The sequence below is a fragment of the Zootoca vivipara genome, chromosome Z2, assembly GCF_965207765.1.
Source record: "Zootoca vivipara chromosome Z2, rZooViv2.hap1.1, whole genome shotgun sequence".
In the NCBI taxonomy this organism is placed as follows: Eukaryota; Metazoa; Chordata; class Lepidosauria; order Squamata; family Lacertidae; genus Zootoca; species Zootoca vivipara.
The window spans coordinates 12,885,448-12,902,256 of record NC_142585.1 but is presented as its reverse complement, the minus strand read 5'-3'; the positions used below and the strand labels follow the sequence as shown (position 1 = coordinate 12,902,256).

Below are 16,809 nucleotides of genomic sequence, written 5' to 3'. Positions count from 1 at the left end.
GGGGCCGCATCAGCAGTTTGGTCACCCTCAAAGAGCCGGTTGTATCTGTAGGACTATGTGTCCACTCTTTATTATCATAAATTATTGTCACTGCATTCAATTATTACTGTTTTTTTGTAATAATGTAAGTAATAACTAGCTCTGAAAGCAGAAACATAGTCAGAATAATGGCAAGTAGATATTCAAATGTACAATTATTGTACAATTTATTGAAAAATGATTTTTGGTAACTGCACTGGGTGGTGGAGGCTCGCTAGGGTTTCATGCAGGACCTTTGCAGAGCTACTAGTACCTGGAGATGCTGGGGTCCTTCTGCATGCAGGACAGATGTTCTGCCAGTGAGCCACCACCCTTCACCAAAGGGACTGGCTGAGGTTGACTCACTGGAGCTGCTCTCCTGGTTCCAGGGTTTAAGGGCCAGAAGTATAAAGCAGCATCCTATGTTTCTGAGGAGAGGGAGAGGGAGGGGAGGGAAGGGAGGGAGGAAGAAAAGAGGGAGCAGGAGGAAGAGAGGAAGGAAAGAGGTGAGAGAAAGAAGAGTAGGAAAGAAGGAATAAAGAAGGAAATAAAAAGAAAGAGGGAGAGAAGACAAGAGATAAAGAAGGAAGGAAGGAGAGGGAAAGAAAGAATAAGAACGAGAGAGAGGAAGAAAGAAAGGGAGGGGGGTCGCCGCCTTGATTCAGCGCCAGAAAAGAGCGCGAAGGGACCCAGGGGCAAAAAGCATTTCCCGTGCAGCGTGAGGCAGCGGGTGTCCGTTTTAGGAGAAGTCCGTAAAGCCTCAGAGTTGCACGAGGAGGAGGAGGTGAGGCAAGAAGAGGAGGAGGAGGAGGCTTGCCGGGTCGGTGCCCGGCAGCGCCGTGCGGAGAGTCCTGAGCCTCTGGGACGCAGCAGTGCTCTGTAGCACTTTGAATCCTCCTCCTCCTCCATGAGGCGCTGCTGGGTGCTTTGTCTGTGCTTCAGCAGCAGCAGCAGCAACCATTTCCAGGCGCTGAGCCGTGGCAGGAGGAGGAGGATTCAAAGTGCTACAGAGCACTGCTGTGTCACAGAGGCTCAGGACTCTCCGTGTGGCGCTGCCGGGTGCTGACCCGGCAAGCTGCCTCCTCCTTCTCCTGCTGTGGCTCGGGGCGCTCCACGCAGCGCTGCTCCGGTCACCTTTCTACCCCCCGGCCCCAGCTGTTTGTCGGCGCTTTGTCGGCGCAGCGCTTCAGCAGCAGGGTCCCGCTGCTGGGTCCCGCTGGCTGGGGCGCTCGGCGGGCCACATGATTAGGTCTGGCGGGCCGGATTTGGCCCGGGGGCCTTGTGTTTGACACCCGTGCAGTAAATGATCCAGAAAGACTCCTAAACTATGTACCTGCTCCTTCAGAGGCAGTGTAACCGCATCAAGAGCAGGGCACCACCCATCTGGTCCAGGGAGCCTCCCACTAACAGTGACTCAGTCTCATCTGGATTGAGCTTCGTTTTGTTGGCTCTCATCCAGTCCATTACTGAGGCCAGACAATGGTCCTGCATATCCATCGTCACACCTGAAGATGTAAAGGAGAATTAGAGCTGTGAGTTATCAGCATATTGGTGGCAATGTATTCCAAAAACTCTGGGTGTCCCTACTCAGCAGTTTCACATAGATGTTAAACAGCATAGGGGACAAAATCAAACACTGAGGAAGCCCATATTGAAAGTTCCATGGGACTGAACATTCCCCAAGCATTACCCTCTGGAAGTGAACATCCGAGTAGGACTGGGGCCACCACAAAGTGGTTCTACCTACTCCTAACTCAGGCAGCCACTCCAGAAAGATATCAAGGTCAATGGTATCAAAAGTCAAGAATTAACAGGGACACATGTCTCTCCTGACATTATACAGAACAATCAAAACAGTTTCTCTCCCTAAAACCCAACTGAAATGGATCTACAAATTGGCTTCATCCAACAGAGCCTGGATCTGGTCCATGACCACCTGCTTAAGAACCTTGCCCAAGAAGGGTAGATTGGCAACTGACGAGTAATTGCTTAGATTTTACAAATCCAGGGAGGGTTTCTTAAGGAACTGCCTCCTTCAAGCAAGCAGGAACCACCTCCTCTCACAAGAAAACATTAATCACCTCCCTCTGTTGCTCTGACCGATCCGAGTGCTATGTCTGTGTCCTTGGGCCTTACTGAAACTCATCCAACAAGACAAGGGAACCCCCTTGAGATTAATCTGTGTAATATTGGAGACGAGTTCTCAGCAGATGCAAGTAATTTAGTCTTCAAAATGCTTTGTCAACAAGTCACAGTGAGCTATGATCAGTTTTGCTACTGGTACCTCCTTTAGGCCAGACTGTAAAAGGTCTCATACTACCCAAAAAAGCTCTGCAGGGTGGCCAGAAGTGCCGAGTTCCATGAGACATTGGGGAGGCTTGTCATGTGCACCTGATGTCACATGTGCAACACACACATGTGACTTCACCATGGGCGTACCCAGCGCGGGCAGCTGCCCCCCCCCCGAAGCGGGGCCGGCGCAGCTGTGGGCGAGAGCGGCGCTGCTGACAGGGCTGGTGGGCAGAGGCGGAGCACAGCCCGGCGGAGCGCGAGTTTGGCGTTCCCACCCACCGCACCACACCGTGCCCTCACTCCAGCACCCTGTCGCGCCCTCCAGCAAAGCCAAGCGCGGTGGGGAACCAGAGAGCGCGGCGGGAAGCTGGAGGGCGCGGCGGGCGGGAATGCCAAACTCACGCTCCGCTGCCCGTGGAACTCGCCTCTGCCCACCAGCCCCGCTGGCAGCGCCGCTCTTGCCCACAGCTGCGCGCTCCGCCGGGGTCCTGGCCATAGTGCACTGGGGGCAGCCCGGCGGGCCAGAGCGAGCGCCCTGGCTGCGTGCAGTCAGCGGAGCCCCTGCGTCTCCGACTGCAAAAAGCTTCGCGGCGCCTAGGTGAGACCGGAGTCAGTTTCACCTGGGCTCCGTAGCCCCGCCCACATTCCCACTTTGTGGCCCCTCCCCTCCCATGTCTTGGCCCCACCCCTTGCCCCCCTAGTTTTGATCCTGGGTACGCCCCTGGACTTCACGTGTGTCAGGAGGAGGCAGTAAGGCCTGGCGAGGCCTGCCACCACTGCAGGGACGCCTAGCATGACCCTCAAGATTTGGGGCATGGGCATAGCCTAAGGCGGGGCAGGGGCAGGGGCAGCTGCCCCCCCCCCAAATAAAGCAAATCAATAAAAATACTTAACTGAGTCTCTGCCGCCACTAACATAAAGCCTGGCTATGCCCATGAATGAAGGCACCAAAACATGCCTTCTTTGCTGCCTTCATTGCCACTAAGTAGGCTTGATCACAAACCCTCAGCAATGTTCAATGCATTTGACTGCTGCTTCTCTCAGCTGCTGGGACTAGCTTGCCTGGTGGTGAAAGGCTCAACAGGTGCAAGGCCAGCAGGAGGGAGTGGGTAGCTGTGAGTGGTGAGAATATTTCTTCTCTCTCTCTCTCTCTTTCCTGATTCTTGCCTAAAACGGAACTCGTGCTGCTGTTGGAGTGACTATTGTAACCAACGCCACTGCGGGGCGCTCTTAGTTTACTCAATTTTTGGAGAGCTAGAGTCGAAGCACGCACACCCACTGCTCCGCTCCTAGCTCCTGCCAGCACCAGGGGCTTTTGTGAGCGCGAGAAAGCTCACCAAGGGGCTGGGGCTTGTGCGCCTCGTGGGTTCCTGTTGCTGGAGCCTGGGAAAAGAAGTTGTGTACAGCAATGCCTTGGAGAAACTCTGAGTAGGTGCTTAGGTGCGCGGGGGTATGTGTGCGTGCAGGTGAAGTAGAACTAGGGCCATCCCTAGCTTAGGGCTTATGGACACATTCCCCTCCCCCCACCCATTTCCAGGCAGAACTTTAACGCTCCTTGTCGGAGCGCTGAAAGACCCGCTCTTTAAATCTGAATCAGAGCAACGTCAATGCGGGAGAAGGGGCGATTTGTCACCTCCTGGGCACTCCTCCCTTTATCGGAAAGTTGCTTTTTCTGCTCCTTCTGCCTTGTGGGCTTCTCCTCGCTGCTCTGATTGGCTCTCTCAATGCTCAGTGGGGCTTGCTTCGGGGGCGGGGGGACAGGCGGAGATCGACCTAACCCAGTTGGGCCGGCCTTTGCTTTGTTTGAAAGCTTTGCAGTTTCAAAGGAACCAGTGCAAAAGCAGAACCAGTCAAGTAGAGCACGTGGCAGTTTCTGGGTGTAGTGTTGGGGGAGGGAGGGAAAGACGCATCCAATTACATTAATTTATTGGTGATTTGAGGGCACGATCCACGGGGCAGTTCTTGGGTCCTTCGAGGCGTTTGCGCAGAATTTCCCAAGAATACACCTTTTCAGTTGAGGTTTTTATTAACTCACGGAACTTGAAAAAATAAATAAATCACAGCCTGTGCGATTCCACGTCCAACAACTGACCATTTCTGTGTGGTGGTGGGGTGGTTTAGAGTGTTAGGAGTAGGACCAGGGTTCGAATGCCTACTCCGCCATGATGAAGCTTACGGGGTGACCTTAGGCTAGTCATGTCTTCTCAGCCCAACCACCTACCTTTGTGGAGATTAAGTGAGGAAAAAGAGAGCAATGCGCCATCTTGAACTCAGGTGGGATATAAATACAACAAATAAATATCTGAGGCGTGTTTAAAAAACACCTCCTTGTATACCATCATTAAAGTTGGTTTGCAGAGCTCCAAAGGATGCTGGAACGCTGCCCCCTGATATGGGGCTTACCCTATTCAGGATGTCTGGAGGTTTCGGCTGGATGATCTTCTGTATCACCCCAGACTATTAAATAAACTGCCACCATCGATGCTTTTTACAAAGCATATGTGCTCTCGCTGCCTGGGTAACACTGACCAGCCAGGTCTACACGGAAGCAATCCTTCCTAGCCAGCGCGCTTGCTGAGGATAGCAGCCCCTTCGATATCCTACATTTCGGTAACATACTTTGTTTTTAAAGCACAAATGAGAGGAAGTTTCACTTCCCTATTGGAAATCGGGGACGAACCCTGAACATCCGATCGCTTCGGGAGAGGAACTTGGGATCCCAAGAGAGATCCCGCAACCAAGTCAGCCTCCTCGCTACCTGGGGTTTTGTTTTTGGATCCACTAAATCAGTGGGCAAAGAGCAGTTTTGTGGCTGCAGAACTAGATCTCTCCTCCCCATCCGCATCCCCCAGCCTTGAACTAAAAGCAGCACTCGCGCACACACACCATTTAAAATAACACATCTCTCTTTCTGCTTTCCCCATCCTGCTTTTCCTCGCGTCAAAATTATGGACTATTCTCCGATTCTCCCCTGCAGTAGTTAGAAATATATTCCCTTTTTTCAAATCATTATTGGGAGACTTGGGAGACAGGATTTAATGTTTATCAAAGGCTGTGTCATTTAACGTGATGTTGTATCTGCCATGTGAATTCAGGGTTGTGAAGCGAAAGCTAAGAACTGTTTAAAATGTTCCAGTTTGAAGTTTCTTTCTTTTTTTTTCCTTAGCCAATTTGGGCCTTTTCCAATCCAGCATGGAAACATGCAACTGGCATGTGCTTAAATGTTCTTTTTAGTATGGTTTTTATTAACCATATGTGTTATGGAGTGGTTGGAATTCAGGTGTCACTTGACAGCACCTTCCTATGCATCTCTACGCAGAAGTCCTACTGAGTTCAATGGGACTTACTCCCAGGTAAATTGCCGTTGGATTGCAGCCTAACCTATTTACTATTTCATGTCCCTGCTTTGCCAAGTGCACTTTACAAAAATGGTCCACAAAAGCCTGTGGCACAATGCATTTGCTAAATTTTAAAATGCCACCAGCATCTTTGCGACTTTATTAAAGAAACAACGCAGCTCTAGCCGTGCCTATTCGGAAGTAAAGGAAGTTAACAGGGCTTGCTTCCACGTAAGTGGGGATAGGACTGCAGCCTTGAATGGGGAGGGGTTGTGCTCATGTAAACATTTACAAATTGACTGCTTGTAGAGAAGGCAGCAGTCATGTACTCGCATATTCGGGGAGGACATAATGGCTGTGAATTTGTAAGTTTTCCATTTAGAAGTAATGAAATAAGTAATGAACAGATTTGGGGAAGCTGGTCTGGTTTATTGTTTTACTCATAAATGGCGGGTTTTTATGTTTGTCATTTATAGAGAATGCAAGTGCTGCTTAAATTGAGTTAAATGCTGATGAGAGATTTGGAGATTTCCGAGCTCTCACTCTTAGAGGGACAACCTGCAAATTACTGTGATGGATTCCCCAGGACTGTGTTGCTGGACAACTCCAGTAGTCCCTGCCTATTTGCCCTGGCTGGGATTGATGTGTCTAAATGTCCAATAATTTTTGGAGATCCACAGATTAGCCACCGCCAATCTAACCCAGGATAGTTTATTACAAGAGGCAGTGGCTTTCCAGTCTGAGTGGTCTTTAGACTCCCTTTTCCTAAGCAGAGATGTGAACAGGATGTAAACTGTGGAATTCAGTGCCTCAGAATGTAGTGATGGTCACCAGCTTAGACTTCCAAGAGTAGACAAGCTCAGTAGGTAGAGCATGAGACTTTTAATCTCAGGGTTGTGAGTACAAGCCTCATGTTGAGCAGAAGATTCCTACACTGCAGGGGGTTGGACTAGATGACCCTTGAAGTCCCTTCCAACTCCACAATTTTAAGATTCTATGGTTAAGAAATACTAGTCTATGAAGCTATGAAGCTATGAGGCTATGAAGGCTAGTCAATGAAGTCAAGGGGGCAAGGCAGTGAGTGTTGGATTGGTCCTGCCTGCTGTGCCTGCACTATGCCAACCACTCCACTGGCTGCCGCCTCTAGGCATGTAGCAATCTTCTTCACAATGGCATTCTTGTGTCTGCCTTGTTTGCAAGGACCATGCAAATTTGCCAAAAATGACTCAGGCTGTAGAGAAGGCAGGAGGCAAAGAAGCGGTGACTCTTCCCTGTTGTTTTCATTATATTAAAAAGGCACCCATAACTAACAATGGGAGAGGCACCATTCTCCCTCAGTGGTAAAATGTCTTGCACCTGCTGGAGGCTGTCAGTAACATGCAAGTGGAAAATGTAGTGCAGGAATGCTGACCCCCAACTCCACAATGTGCAGCCAGTGAATTGAGAATTGCAGTAACAGACAGACCACACAGTAGTTAGCAAAACAATGAAAAGGTAAACCACCGTGAAGTGCAAATATTTAAAAATATATGCACCAACAACCTTCACATATACAAGGAGTTTCAAAAATGTGTACAAAATCTCATGCTCGAAGTGCAATAATCAAGTCCGATAGTAAAGTGCTATGATGTATCATGCATTCTTATCTCTTCCCATGCGTTCTTATCTCATCCGACGGGTGGCCAGCTTCTTCCCCGTTTCACAGGAATGGTTTCCTAGGGGGCGGACCCTTTCAAAGGTTCATGTGCAAAAGCTTAACAAGACTACCGAAGCTCATAATTCTCATTCTTTGTGCTAGCACTTTACTATCGGACTTGATTATTGCACTTTATACTGGACTTTTAAGACTTCGAGCATGAGATTTTGTACACATTTTTGAAACTCCTTGTATATGTGAAGGTTGTTGGTGCATATATTTTTAAATATTTGCACTTCACGGTGGTTTACCTTTTCAGTGAATTGAGAATTGGCACATCAAGAGAAACTTGCCAGTACTTCATTGCGGAAGAGCATCTCTGCATGCAGCATGTTAAGCTGGGCCACTAAATCTGCATATGCATCACACCCAGTTGTTTGGGTATGCTTTATGCAAATAGGGCAGCTATGACAGGACACTAGACATGTTTTGTATAGAAGCTGCTTGAGGTGTCGAATAGAATCACAGAATTCTAGAGTTGGAAGTGATCCCGAGGGTAATCTAGTTCAAAACCCTGCAATGCAGGAATCTCAGGTAAATCATATATGAAAAATGGGGGGGGGGGGTGCCAAATTCTGGGAAACTGACACTGAAATCAGAACTGCAGGTGGATTAAGTTAATTCAGAAGGTACATTTATGTGACTCCATCCATGTAAACAGTAAAAATGTTTGAAAATTTGTAATTTGTCAAATCCTGTAGTGTGAAGTTTTCCCCCATCTTGATATAGCAGAGTAGCTTGTTACAAGCTCCGAAACTCTCAGGCTAGCTTTCCAAGGTGAAAAACAGACAGAAGAAGTTTGAGACCATCTCAGCTGTGAGTCCTTGAAGGCCTCCTTGCCTTGCAGGCCTTTTCAACTTGGCCTGGGAGGGAAGAGACCTGACTACAACTACAAAAACTGAGGATGCTGAACAGACTCTTGGGCTGGGCTGTTTTTGGGGGGTAGGGGGTGATGCTGTTGTTTTTTGTACTTTTATTTTACATCTTGTGATTTAGCTGGAAATTGTTCAGCTTGGTTGTGTATTTTTTGGACGTCTTTTTATTGTTTATGACCACTTTTGCCATGTTACAGTTATGTATTTTTTCAGGTTGTAAGCAGTCTTGAATATGGAACTATGGAAAGGCAGCATACAATATTATGTACGGTATGTATATGTGTATGTATGTGATTCATCTTGTGTCATGCATTATGGATAGATGTCAGTTACACAAGGTCTCACTGAAAACAATGGAAACTTAAATCCCACTGATTTCAACATATAGTGCCTATGCATTCTTAGAAATCTTTGCTATTGGTTCTTATTTTCAAATAAGTGTCCATCAGAATGCAACATCGGTCATTATTAAGTTTTGATAAGATTGTATGCATATGCCCACAATTACAGTAGCAACACAAAATCAGAACAGTTTAAATCAGACCAACTTAATACAGGTGCTAGGGCTTCTGCAGAGCTTGGACTTTCAACAACTTTAATGAACACCAGTGAACAGCTTATATCCCTAAAAATTCTTTTCTCTTGATGCGCTTGATAAATACAATTACAATTCGGGCAGGTAGGAAAATGGGGGTGAGGGGGAGGAGACACAAACTTATCTTCAATTAAAGAAATGTTTACACCAATCATCATTGCATAACATCTCTACTTTAAATTATTAACCCAATTAGTGCTTTATTCACATTTTAAAAACTTGTACAATTTATTACAAATATAAAACAGTGCATTTCCCATACATTATCCCAATTCTGAGACAAAAACTCAAAGACATGGAAAAAGCTTTAATTTTTATAAACATAACATTTGCACCATTCATACTATTTTTTATTTTCTCCTCTACCCTTGATTCCAAAAGATCAAACTTACAACATACTGTAGGTTTATTTTTATTCAAAAAGTTACTTGTCTCAAGACATAAATACAAATCAGAAAACAGTACAATTAGGACAATAGAATGTGGAGGACAACAGGTTAAGGTAAATATATAAAACATTTTTAGTTTGAAAACATAAAGCTGTAAGAACTGCTTTCACAAAGAAACACTCCTTCAAGAGTAAGAAAAAAATCAGCTTAAGTTTAAATCATATATACAGTCCTTTCAGCAGTTCCATTTAAATGCAGTGGTGTGGAGAAGGGGGGGTATAGGCAGTATGTTTTTAGACATGACAGTATGAAGCTAGGCAGATTGGCTCTGTGTGTTCATTAACCCATGATTTTTCAAAATAATTATGTCATCACGATACTTTAGAAAACCTATGGTTTATGGCTACCACAGCCCACAATTTTATTTTTTGAATGAATAAGAGGCCTTTTTAAAAATATTTGCTTATCTGAGGAAATTATTGTATTGCAAGCATTTTAAGGCGCATGGAATGATTAGAAATTATATACCTCAAGAGCTGAGAGACAACTGACAAAAAATATACATATGTAATATAAGTTAACATTTCCTTTAAAGTGATGTGTAGCTGCCTAAGCCTTGCAGTGAGTTGATGTCAAAATGGCATAGAACCATGTTTTTATTTAGAATGGTTAAATTTAATTGTGAAAAAGTCATGAAATGAAATTTAAAGCTTAGCTTTCAAAGAATATTATGGGGGGAATTGATGAATTCTATTATCCAATTTAATTTACATACAGAGGAAATGTACTGTAACCTGTTAGAAGTATTAACCTGAAGACTGCTTGCAAAGACAGAGATAGATAAACCAATATAAAATACAAAATTAAAAATCATTTTTAAAGCATGAGTTCTCATGCTCATCTATTTTTAAACATTGTTAAACTTTCAATATATTTCTGAAACCTCATAATTTTTAAGCTGGAATTTAAAAGTAAGAAAAAACTAAACAAACTGCGCAATTATAAAATCAGCACCAATTTATATATATATATATATATATGTATGTATATTTATATATATATATTTATTTTATTTAGAATTTAGACCCCTATTCCCACACTCTAATAAGCTGTATATTTTTTTGTTTAGATTTTTTTTTTCTGCAAACATACTACAATAAGCTTCTTTATTTGGAGACAAAATACAGTGGCACTACTGGAAGGAATTTCACAACATTACATTTTTCTTAAAGGACAAGCAAACTCTCAGGGTCATAAATGGGTAAGCAGGATTGATCTCAGTGCTTTCTGGCAGTTTATGGTTTCTGAATATTTCATGAATATGCAATAAGCAAGTTTTGGGAGGCTTGGGCATTACTTTTTTTAGATCCTAAAATAGCTTTTGAGTAAAACGATCAGCTTGTAAATTTATTTCTCTCTATGATTATTGTAACTTAACCAATGCTTCAGTTCACCAAAATTTATAGCATTTCGCTGAAAATGCTTCAAGTCCCTTCCAACAAGTCAATGATTCTCTGAACCATCCCATCATTTCAGCTCATAATTTCAACAGTAATCTAGAATAAGTCATGATTATTTGAATTCTATCAGAAAAATTATAAAGAGGAGGGCTTGAAAATGCACCAAGCCCCTATCCAACAGCTACGAATTTCAAAAAAGTGATTATTTACTATGATTTGGAAATAAACTAATATTACATAAATAAAATACTGGTTTGCCAACAGAAACTGTAGCTTATCCTCAAGTTGTTTACTTGTCCTTTATGTTTCAGGCAAACAAAACTGCCTCTTAAATGTACTGGATCTTTTAAGCACATCATTCTCCTTAGAGAAAAAATCTTATTTAGAATATCGCTGTATCTACCACATGTTTTTTATTTTAAAAATCTCTTCCACATTAGAAAACTTCAGCATGGAGTTATCGGTTGTACTGGTATTAAAACATTGATACCCCAAGAACCTAGAAGAGAGGGGGGAAATGTATGAAGTTGAGAGATCAGGTTGTAATTTTTTTTCACCAATGTCTACAGCAGTTAATATCTATAAACAGAAAATACTTTTAGTGTATACACCAGCAGTGTGAAGCTGTCTGACAGGCCTCTTATCATACAACATCCACTGAGAAAGGGGAGCCCTAAGTGTAGATGCTAAATCACTGCTTGCCCTATCTAGGGAACTCCTTCTCACTGCAAGCAATCACCATGGAAAGAGAGAATGGGGTTGTGTTTGTGTGTACCTTTTGTCCTTGGACACTTTGGGTGCTGGTCCTACCTGCTTTGGACATGCAGCCCCCAACCCCTTTCCCCTGAGGGAGTTTAGCCTGAAGTGGGGAGGCCCATATCCCAGTAAATACTAAGTAGAAAATACCAATCATTATAGAGTATTACAACTTTTTCTCTTTTCCGCATAATGAAATTGGGTTAGTGGAAATATACAAAGAACTGCAAATCCAGAAGGTAATGCAGCTTATTCATATTTAAGCTACAACATATTCCAGCTACATGCAGAAGAAATGTAATGCAAATAATTTCAGTTGGATTGAGCATATCAAGACAATATTTAACATGAATCTGTAGAATACAGAAAGTAGGTCACTAGAAGTGAAGACTTTTCATTTTTCCAACTGTGGTTGCATTAGAATTATTAGAACTGTACTAAAAAAATATTTATGTTTAGAGAAACCAAGGGTAAACTTTGAATCAAAGTGCATTTCTTTATATGCACATTTCCGTATCTACCAGTTGTTTCCCTTTCAAGTGTCTGTGCTAGAAAAACAATGAAATAAAACTTATGGCTTGGAGGGACAAGTTAAAAGAAGTCTAGTAAAGGTTACAGTTTCCTTCTGAAATTAAAAGTCAAAGTCTGTCTATTTCTAAAAATTATGCATTTACAGTTGCCACAAGACTTTCTGATCAAATAATTCAGTATTTACTGCCATCTTGTGGTGCAATTGATAAAATGCTACTTTTCCTATTCAAGCAAAAGGAACTGACTGATTTACTCTAGGCCAGCATTCCCTGGTGCACCTCCCACCAATCCACCCCTGCTGCTGTTCCCTCTATCCTACCTATCCTAATGCTCCCAAGAATGGAAGGCAATGGCACTTTTGTAAGAGAGATGTTCATTTGCCATACGCAGCAGGTCGCTGCTATCTTAAAGCCCCCAAATGCATGGTGTTGACTTTAAGCAATGCATTTGGGGGACCCAGGATTACAGCTGCTTACAAAAAATTCACCACCAACCCAAGGAAAGAAAAAGAAAGGAAGGGGGGAGATCAGAGACTAGGGATGGGAAGAATATAATGAAATGAAATGAAAACAGAGACAGGACTAAGAATCACACATGTAGAAAATACATTGAGTCAGAGGGTGCTCTTAAAAGTTTATAACTAGCCACAAAATAGCTTATCACCCCACCCAAACACACATTGGTAGCTATTTTGTGGTCACACCCTTGACAGAAAAGGACTACAGTGGTACCTCGCAAGACAAATGCCCTGCAAGACGCATTTTTCACAAGATGAATGCGTCTTGCGATCTGATGGTGACTCTCAAGACAAATTCGTTTTGCAAAAAATTTGTCTTGCGAATCATGGTTTCCCATAGGAATGCATTGAAATTTAATGCGTTCCTATGGGCAAAAAAATAAATTTCAATGCATTCCTATGGGAAACCGTGATTCGCAAGACGAATTTTTCGCAAAACGAATTGACTCGCGGAACAAATTAAATTCGTCTTGCGAGGCACCACTGTACTCCTGACAAACATTTGACAACTTAGGTTCCGTGATGGGAAAGGGGGAGGATATAAATGCAAGAAAAGAAAGGAAGCTGGAAGGGCAATAGGATGCTCATTTTAAGTGGATTGTGGTTTAGATTAAATACTGTAAAAATATGCCATTTATTATTAATTTTCCCAGGATTGAAGAGCCTTTTAGCAGTCAGGAAACAGCAGCTGGGGTGTTTGTGTGACTAAACAGTTTACAAGATCACCTTCAAAGGCTCTTCCCAACTCCTGATCTACTTATGAGTGAATGAAATACAAGTCAAATAGACTTTTAAGTAAATATAGAGCCCAATAACTCATACATTTGTTTTTACATTGGAAAGATACTCCCTAGGAGAAAGGTTCTGTGGTGTTTAGTCTCTTGTTTTTTATTGTAACTTTTTTTCTATTTTTATAGGTCCACATTTTCACTAGAGTATTCAAAATTTGTGGTTCTGTGCCTCATCTCACCATGAGCTTCAGGGGCACCAGAACTGTAACTAGAGGCCAGTAACAATTCCCCCACTAGCTACAAACTCAGGAGGAAGGGGCAGCCCATTTCATGGCAACCTTCAGACTCAATTGGGAGTACTTCTTGAATGAATGCAGAATTTATGTGCTAGCACCTTCCAAGCTCTGAGCCAAGGGGAAGGTCCTTACCACAGCTGCCAAGAAGGAAGTGATGTTTGCCCTAACAAACTAATTTGTAGATCATCAAATAACTGCAATTAAATACATTACCCAGCTTGTCATATCACACTTACAGATTCATCCATGATTGAAGCAGGATCAAAGAAATCTGGCTTTAGCTCTGTTCTCTCTCTCCTATTCTTTGATGGTGGCTGAAAAGAAAACCAGGTATCATCATATTTGGATGTTTATTTATGCAATCTGCTTAGACAATCTAAAATTAATACACATACTTCTACGAGTTTTATTTAAAATGTGTCAGCCAGTGAATAAAATCTAGAGATCTGTTAACATTTAATTTAGTTGACGTATTAGACAAAGAAATGGTGCATCCAGATTTGGTTGGTACAAAAGCTGCATTTGCAGCAGAGTCCTAAAACCTGCTGTGGCAGAATCAGTGCAATGCTATAGCCATCTTATGAAGACAGATACAGCAGGGGAAAAGCTTTAAGATAGCAGTAATTGATTTTTCTTACTAAATCTATGTCCATGGTATCGAAATCCATGCCTTCATTGAGATCTTCAATGCGCCCTTCTGATGACATCATCACATCTTCCACAATTGGCTCCTCGTCATCCTCCATTAGACTTGTGCCACGTCGACTGATATTTAAATATTAATACAGAACTTTAACTTAGTCATGTAATACATATAATTGTTATATAAAAAACCCATTGGCGTTTACCATCAAGTTACTTACAGAAAGTAAGCACTGGCAATAAAAACTCTTGTCTATCGGAAGCTCTCAAAAGTTTATCTCAAAAAAAGTAACTCAGAGAATGAAACAACTAAAAATGTAATAAATAAATGTGTGAGCAATGCCTAGCCTTTCACCAATATGTATGTTTGAAACATAAATTAAGAACAATCTCAAAGATATATAGTTTGCATCAAGACCCAACACTAGCAGTTTTCAAAGAGTAAGTGGCTTCGGAAAGCAACGGGAGTGCTTTGCCCTCGATATAGGCAGGCACATAATGCATCATTTTTAACTAACTATGAGAAGGGATTCAGCAACTCTTTTAAGATGATGGCTGCATTCAAAGGCTTGCACCGTGAAATGACTGTCCAGGGTTCTAGTCAAAGACAAATATTCCTTGAACACAGTCCACATCGTATTCTCATTTGTCTTCCCATCTATATCTTGCTATGGCTCTGGAACTGGTGCAACTGCAATTCCTCCTTGTCCCCCACCCCATCCCCTGGCAAGCTAGCTAGTTCTGTTGATATAAATTTGTGTCCAATGTGGCAAACACATTGCCTATAATTCAGGTACGCAGGGCAGAATGAACAGGTTGAGAGCAGCTGTTCCAAAAGAATGGAACATTTTAAACATTTGATGTTTACTGTGATTTTATGCAACCCAGTCAGATGGGTGGCATAATAAAAAAAAAGTTGTTGTTGTTGTTGTTGTTGTTGTTGTTGTTGTTGTACCTGAAACTCCACCAATTTCAAAGGCACTTTGCTGTGTGGCATTGGGAAAGTTAATGTGAGAAACCTGAGACTAAACGCCCAAAGGAAGCTAGTTTCAGAGTTCTTTAGATCTTGGCCTGATGTATCAGGGCACATTTGACTACAATTAAGAGATAAATAATGTAAACCTAAGGACAAAACATACTAGCAAAGAATAAGCAACATTATATATAAGCAATTGTTGCTTGAGCTTACATGGCATGCTGCAGGTTGGTTCTCAGCTTCACGTAGTTCATGGCTGCTCTCTCCTGCTGCTGTCTCGCTACTTCTTCCTGCTGCCTTTGAGCTAACATCCATGTCACCTGCGTACTTGAAAGAAGAATAAACAAGATTTTAAAAGAAGGGCAGACCACATATTTTAGTAGCAGCAGCAAAGCACAGAGGAGAGAAGCGTGTATATACTTGTAATCGAGCGGAGGTTGGTGGTGTTCAGGTTGCATTGGATAGACACCCATGTAGCTTTCTTCGGGCCGCAATCTTTTGGGCTCCCTCATGATGGTGGAAGTGAGTTGCGGCGTCTGCATCATGACAGGTGTGTGCATTGTCTGCTCCCTGTTCATCCACATGCTGTCACTACTGCTGCTTTCCTCAGCTAGAGAGATAAAACAGCTTTAGAACAACTCAAAACCCTTAATTAAAACAGCTAAACAAAACTGCAGTCATACAGTTTGTGGTCACGTCTCTAAGAGTACAGTGCAATAACCCGGCAAGAAACTATTGTTTTGTACAAAGCAAAGTCACTTCAGTGACCACCTTTCTCAGATAGGGTACTTCCCTCAAGGATGCTTATTATTTTAATATATTTTATATATCTTGGAGTCTCTTGCCCAGTCTTTGAGTCTTAACTGTCTTGAAGCACAGCTGCTTAAACTCTTCTGTGACGATCTTCCCCAGATGAGCCCCACGCTGCTGCTGCCACTGTGACTGACCTGTGTGAAGCCATTGGACCCAAAGCACACTCTTCAGAATAAAGAGAAAGCAGCTGGGGTCTAGCTCCTTCCTGCAGCTGGTTTGCTACAGGGCTGCTCACCAAAATAATCTGCACCAAATTCAGAGTAAAGACCTGGATAATCATGGGTGAGTAAGACAACCTGTGCTGGCCACTCCCAGCTTCTGACCTACCACTGCCAAATCCTTCCCAAGCATAACTTCCCTGATGAATGCAGGGATACCCTGTTTCAAGAGGCTTTAGGTCATCAGGAACAAATGCCAGGGGATAGACTGATTGGCAGGAATAGGCCCACCAGATTAGATGCTCCTTGCTTTGCTTTCTGTAGCTCTGAGGGCTTCTCTCCTTTGCCCCTGCCTCCCTCTAACAAGACTTCTGGGCTGGAAGCACTGTACTTGCTAGGCAGTGCTGCCTATACTGATTACCTCCAAAAGAAAAAGTCTTTGTCTTTTTATTGAGTTCCTTTCTTCTTCTTTTTAAGTGCCCCCCTTGTAAGTAACCCCAGGAAAGGAAACTCAAAGGAAGAAAAAGAGCTAGTGTGGCTGCACAGACTGGGCAGTAGACCTCAAGACAAATAACAACAACGCCTCACTCCCACTTAGTAGGCACATTAGCTCCGCCTGACTACTGGAGCAACTCACCTGACGGTCCCCCTCCTGTACTGCAGGAAAAAAGAATCAACAGGCATAGACTCAATGCAGAAAATCCAATAACCCTTCCCTAAAATTAT

At 43.2% G+C, this 16,809-nt stretch overlaps 1 protein-coding gene and 1 long non-coding RNA gene across 5 annotated transcripts in view; one reads left to right on the top strand and one right to left on the bottom strand.

The window, feature by feature from the left end:
- The first annotated feature begins 3,605 nt into the window (after positions 1–3,605).
- LOC148686565 (uncharacterized) lies at positions 3,606–16,156 on the top strand. Its single transcript, XR_015948650.1, has 4 exons — positions 3,606–3,738; positions 5,477–5,663; positions 8,433–8,489; positions 16,025–16,156. It is a non-coding gene; the product is annotated as an uncharacterized LOC148686565 (long non-coding RNA).
- STAG2 (STAG2 cohesin complex component) overlaps positions 8,972–16,809 on the bottom strand; it is a 69,783-nt gene continuing 61,945 nt past the window's right edge. For all 4 annotated transcript variants that reach the window (XM_035112443.3, XM_088664499.1, XM_035112445.3 and 1 more), the window contains 5 exons: positions 15,533–15,722; positions 15,326–15,439; positions 14,133–14,259; positions 13,731–13,808; positions 8,972–11,162 (listed from right to left, as the gene is read on the bottom strand). In XM_035112443.3, the coding sequence (XP_034968334.1) occupies positions 11,139–11,162; positions 13,731–13,808; positions 14,133–14,259; positions 15,326–15,439; positions 15,533–15,722 (533 nt within the window). In that variant the 3' untranslated portion in view covers positions 8,972–11,138. The remainder of the gene's footprint in view (positions 11,163–13,730; positions 13,809–14,132; positions 14,260–15,325; positions 15,440–15,532; positions 15,723–16,809) is intronic.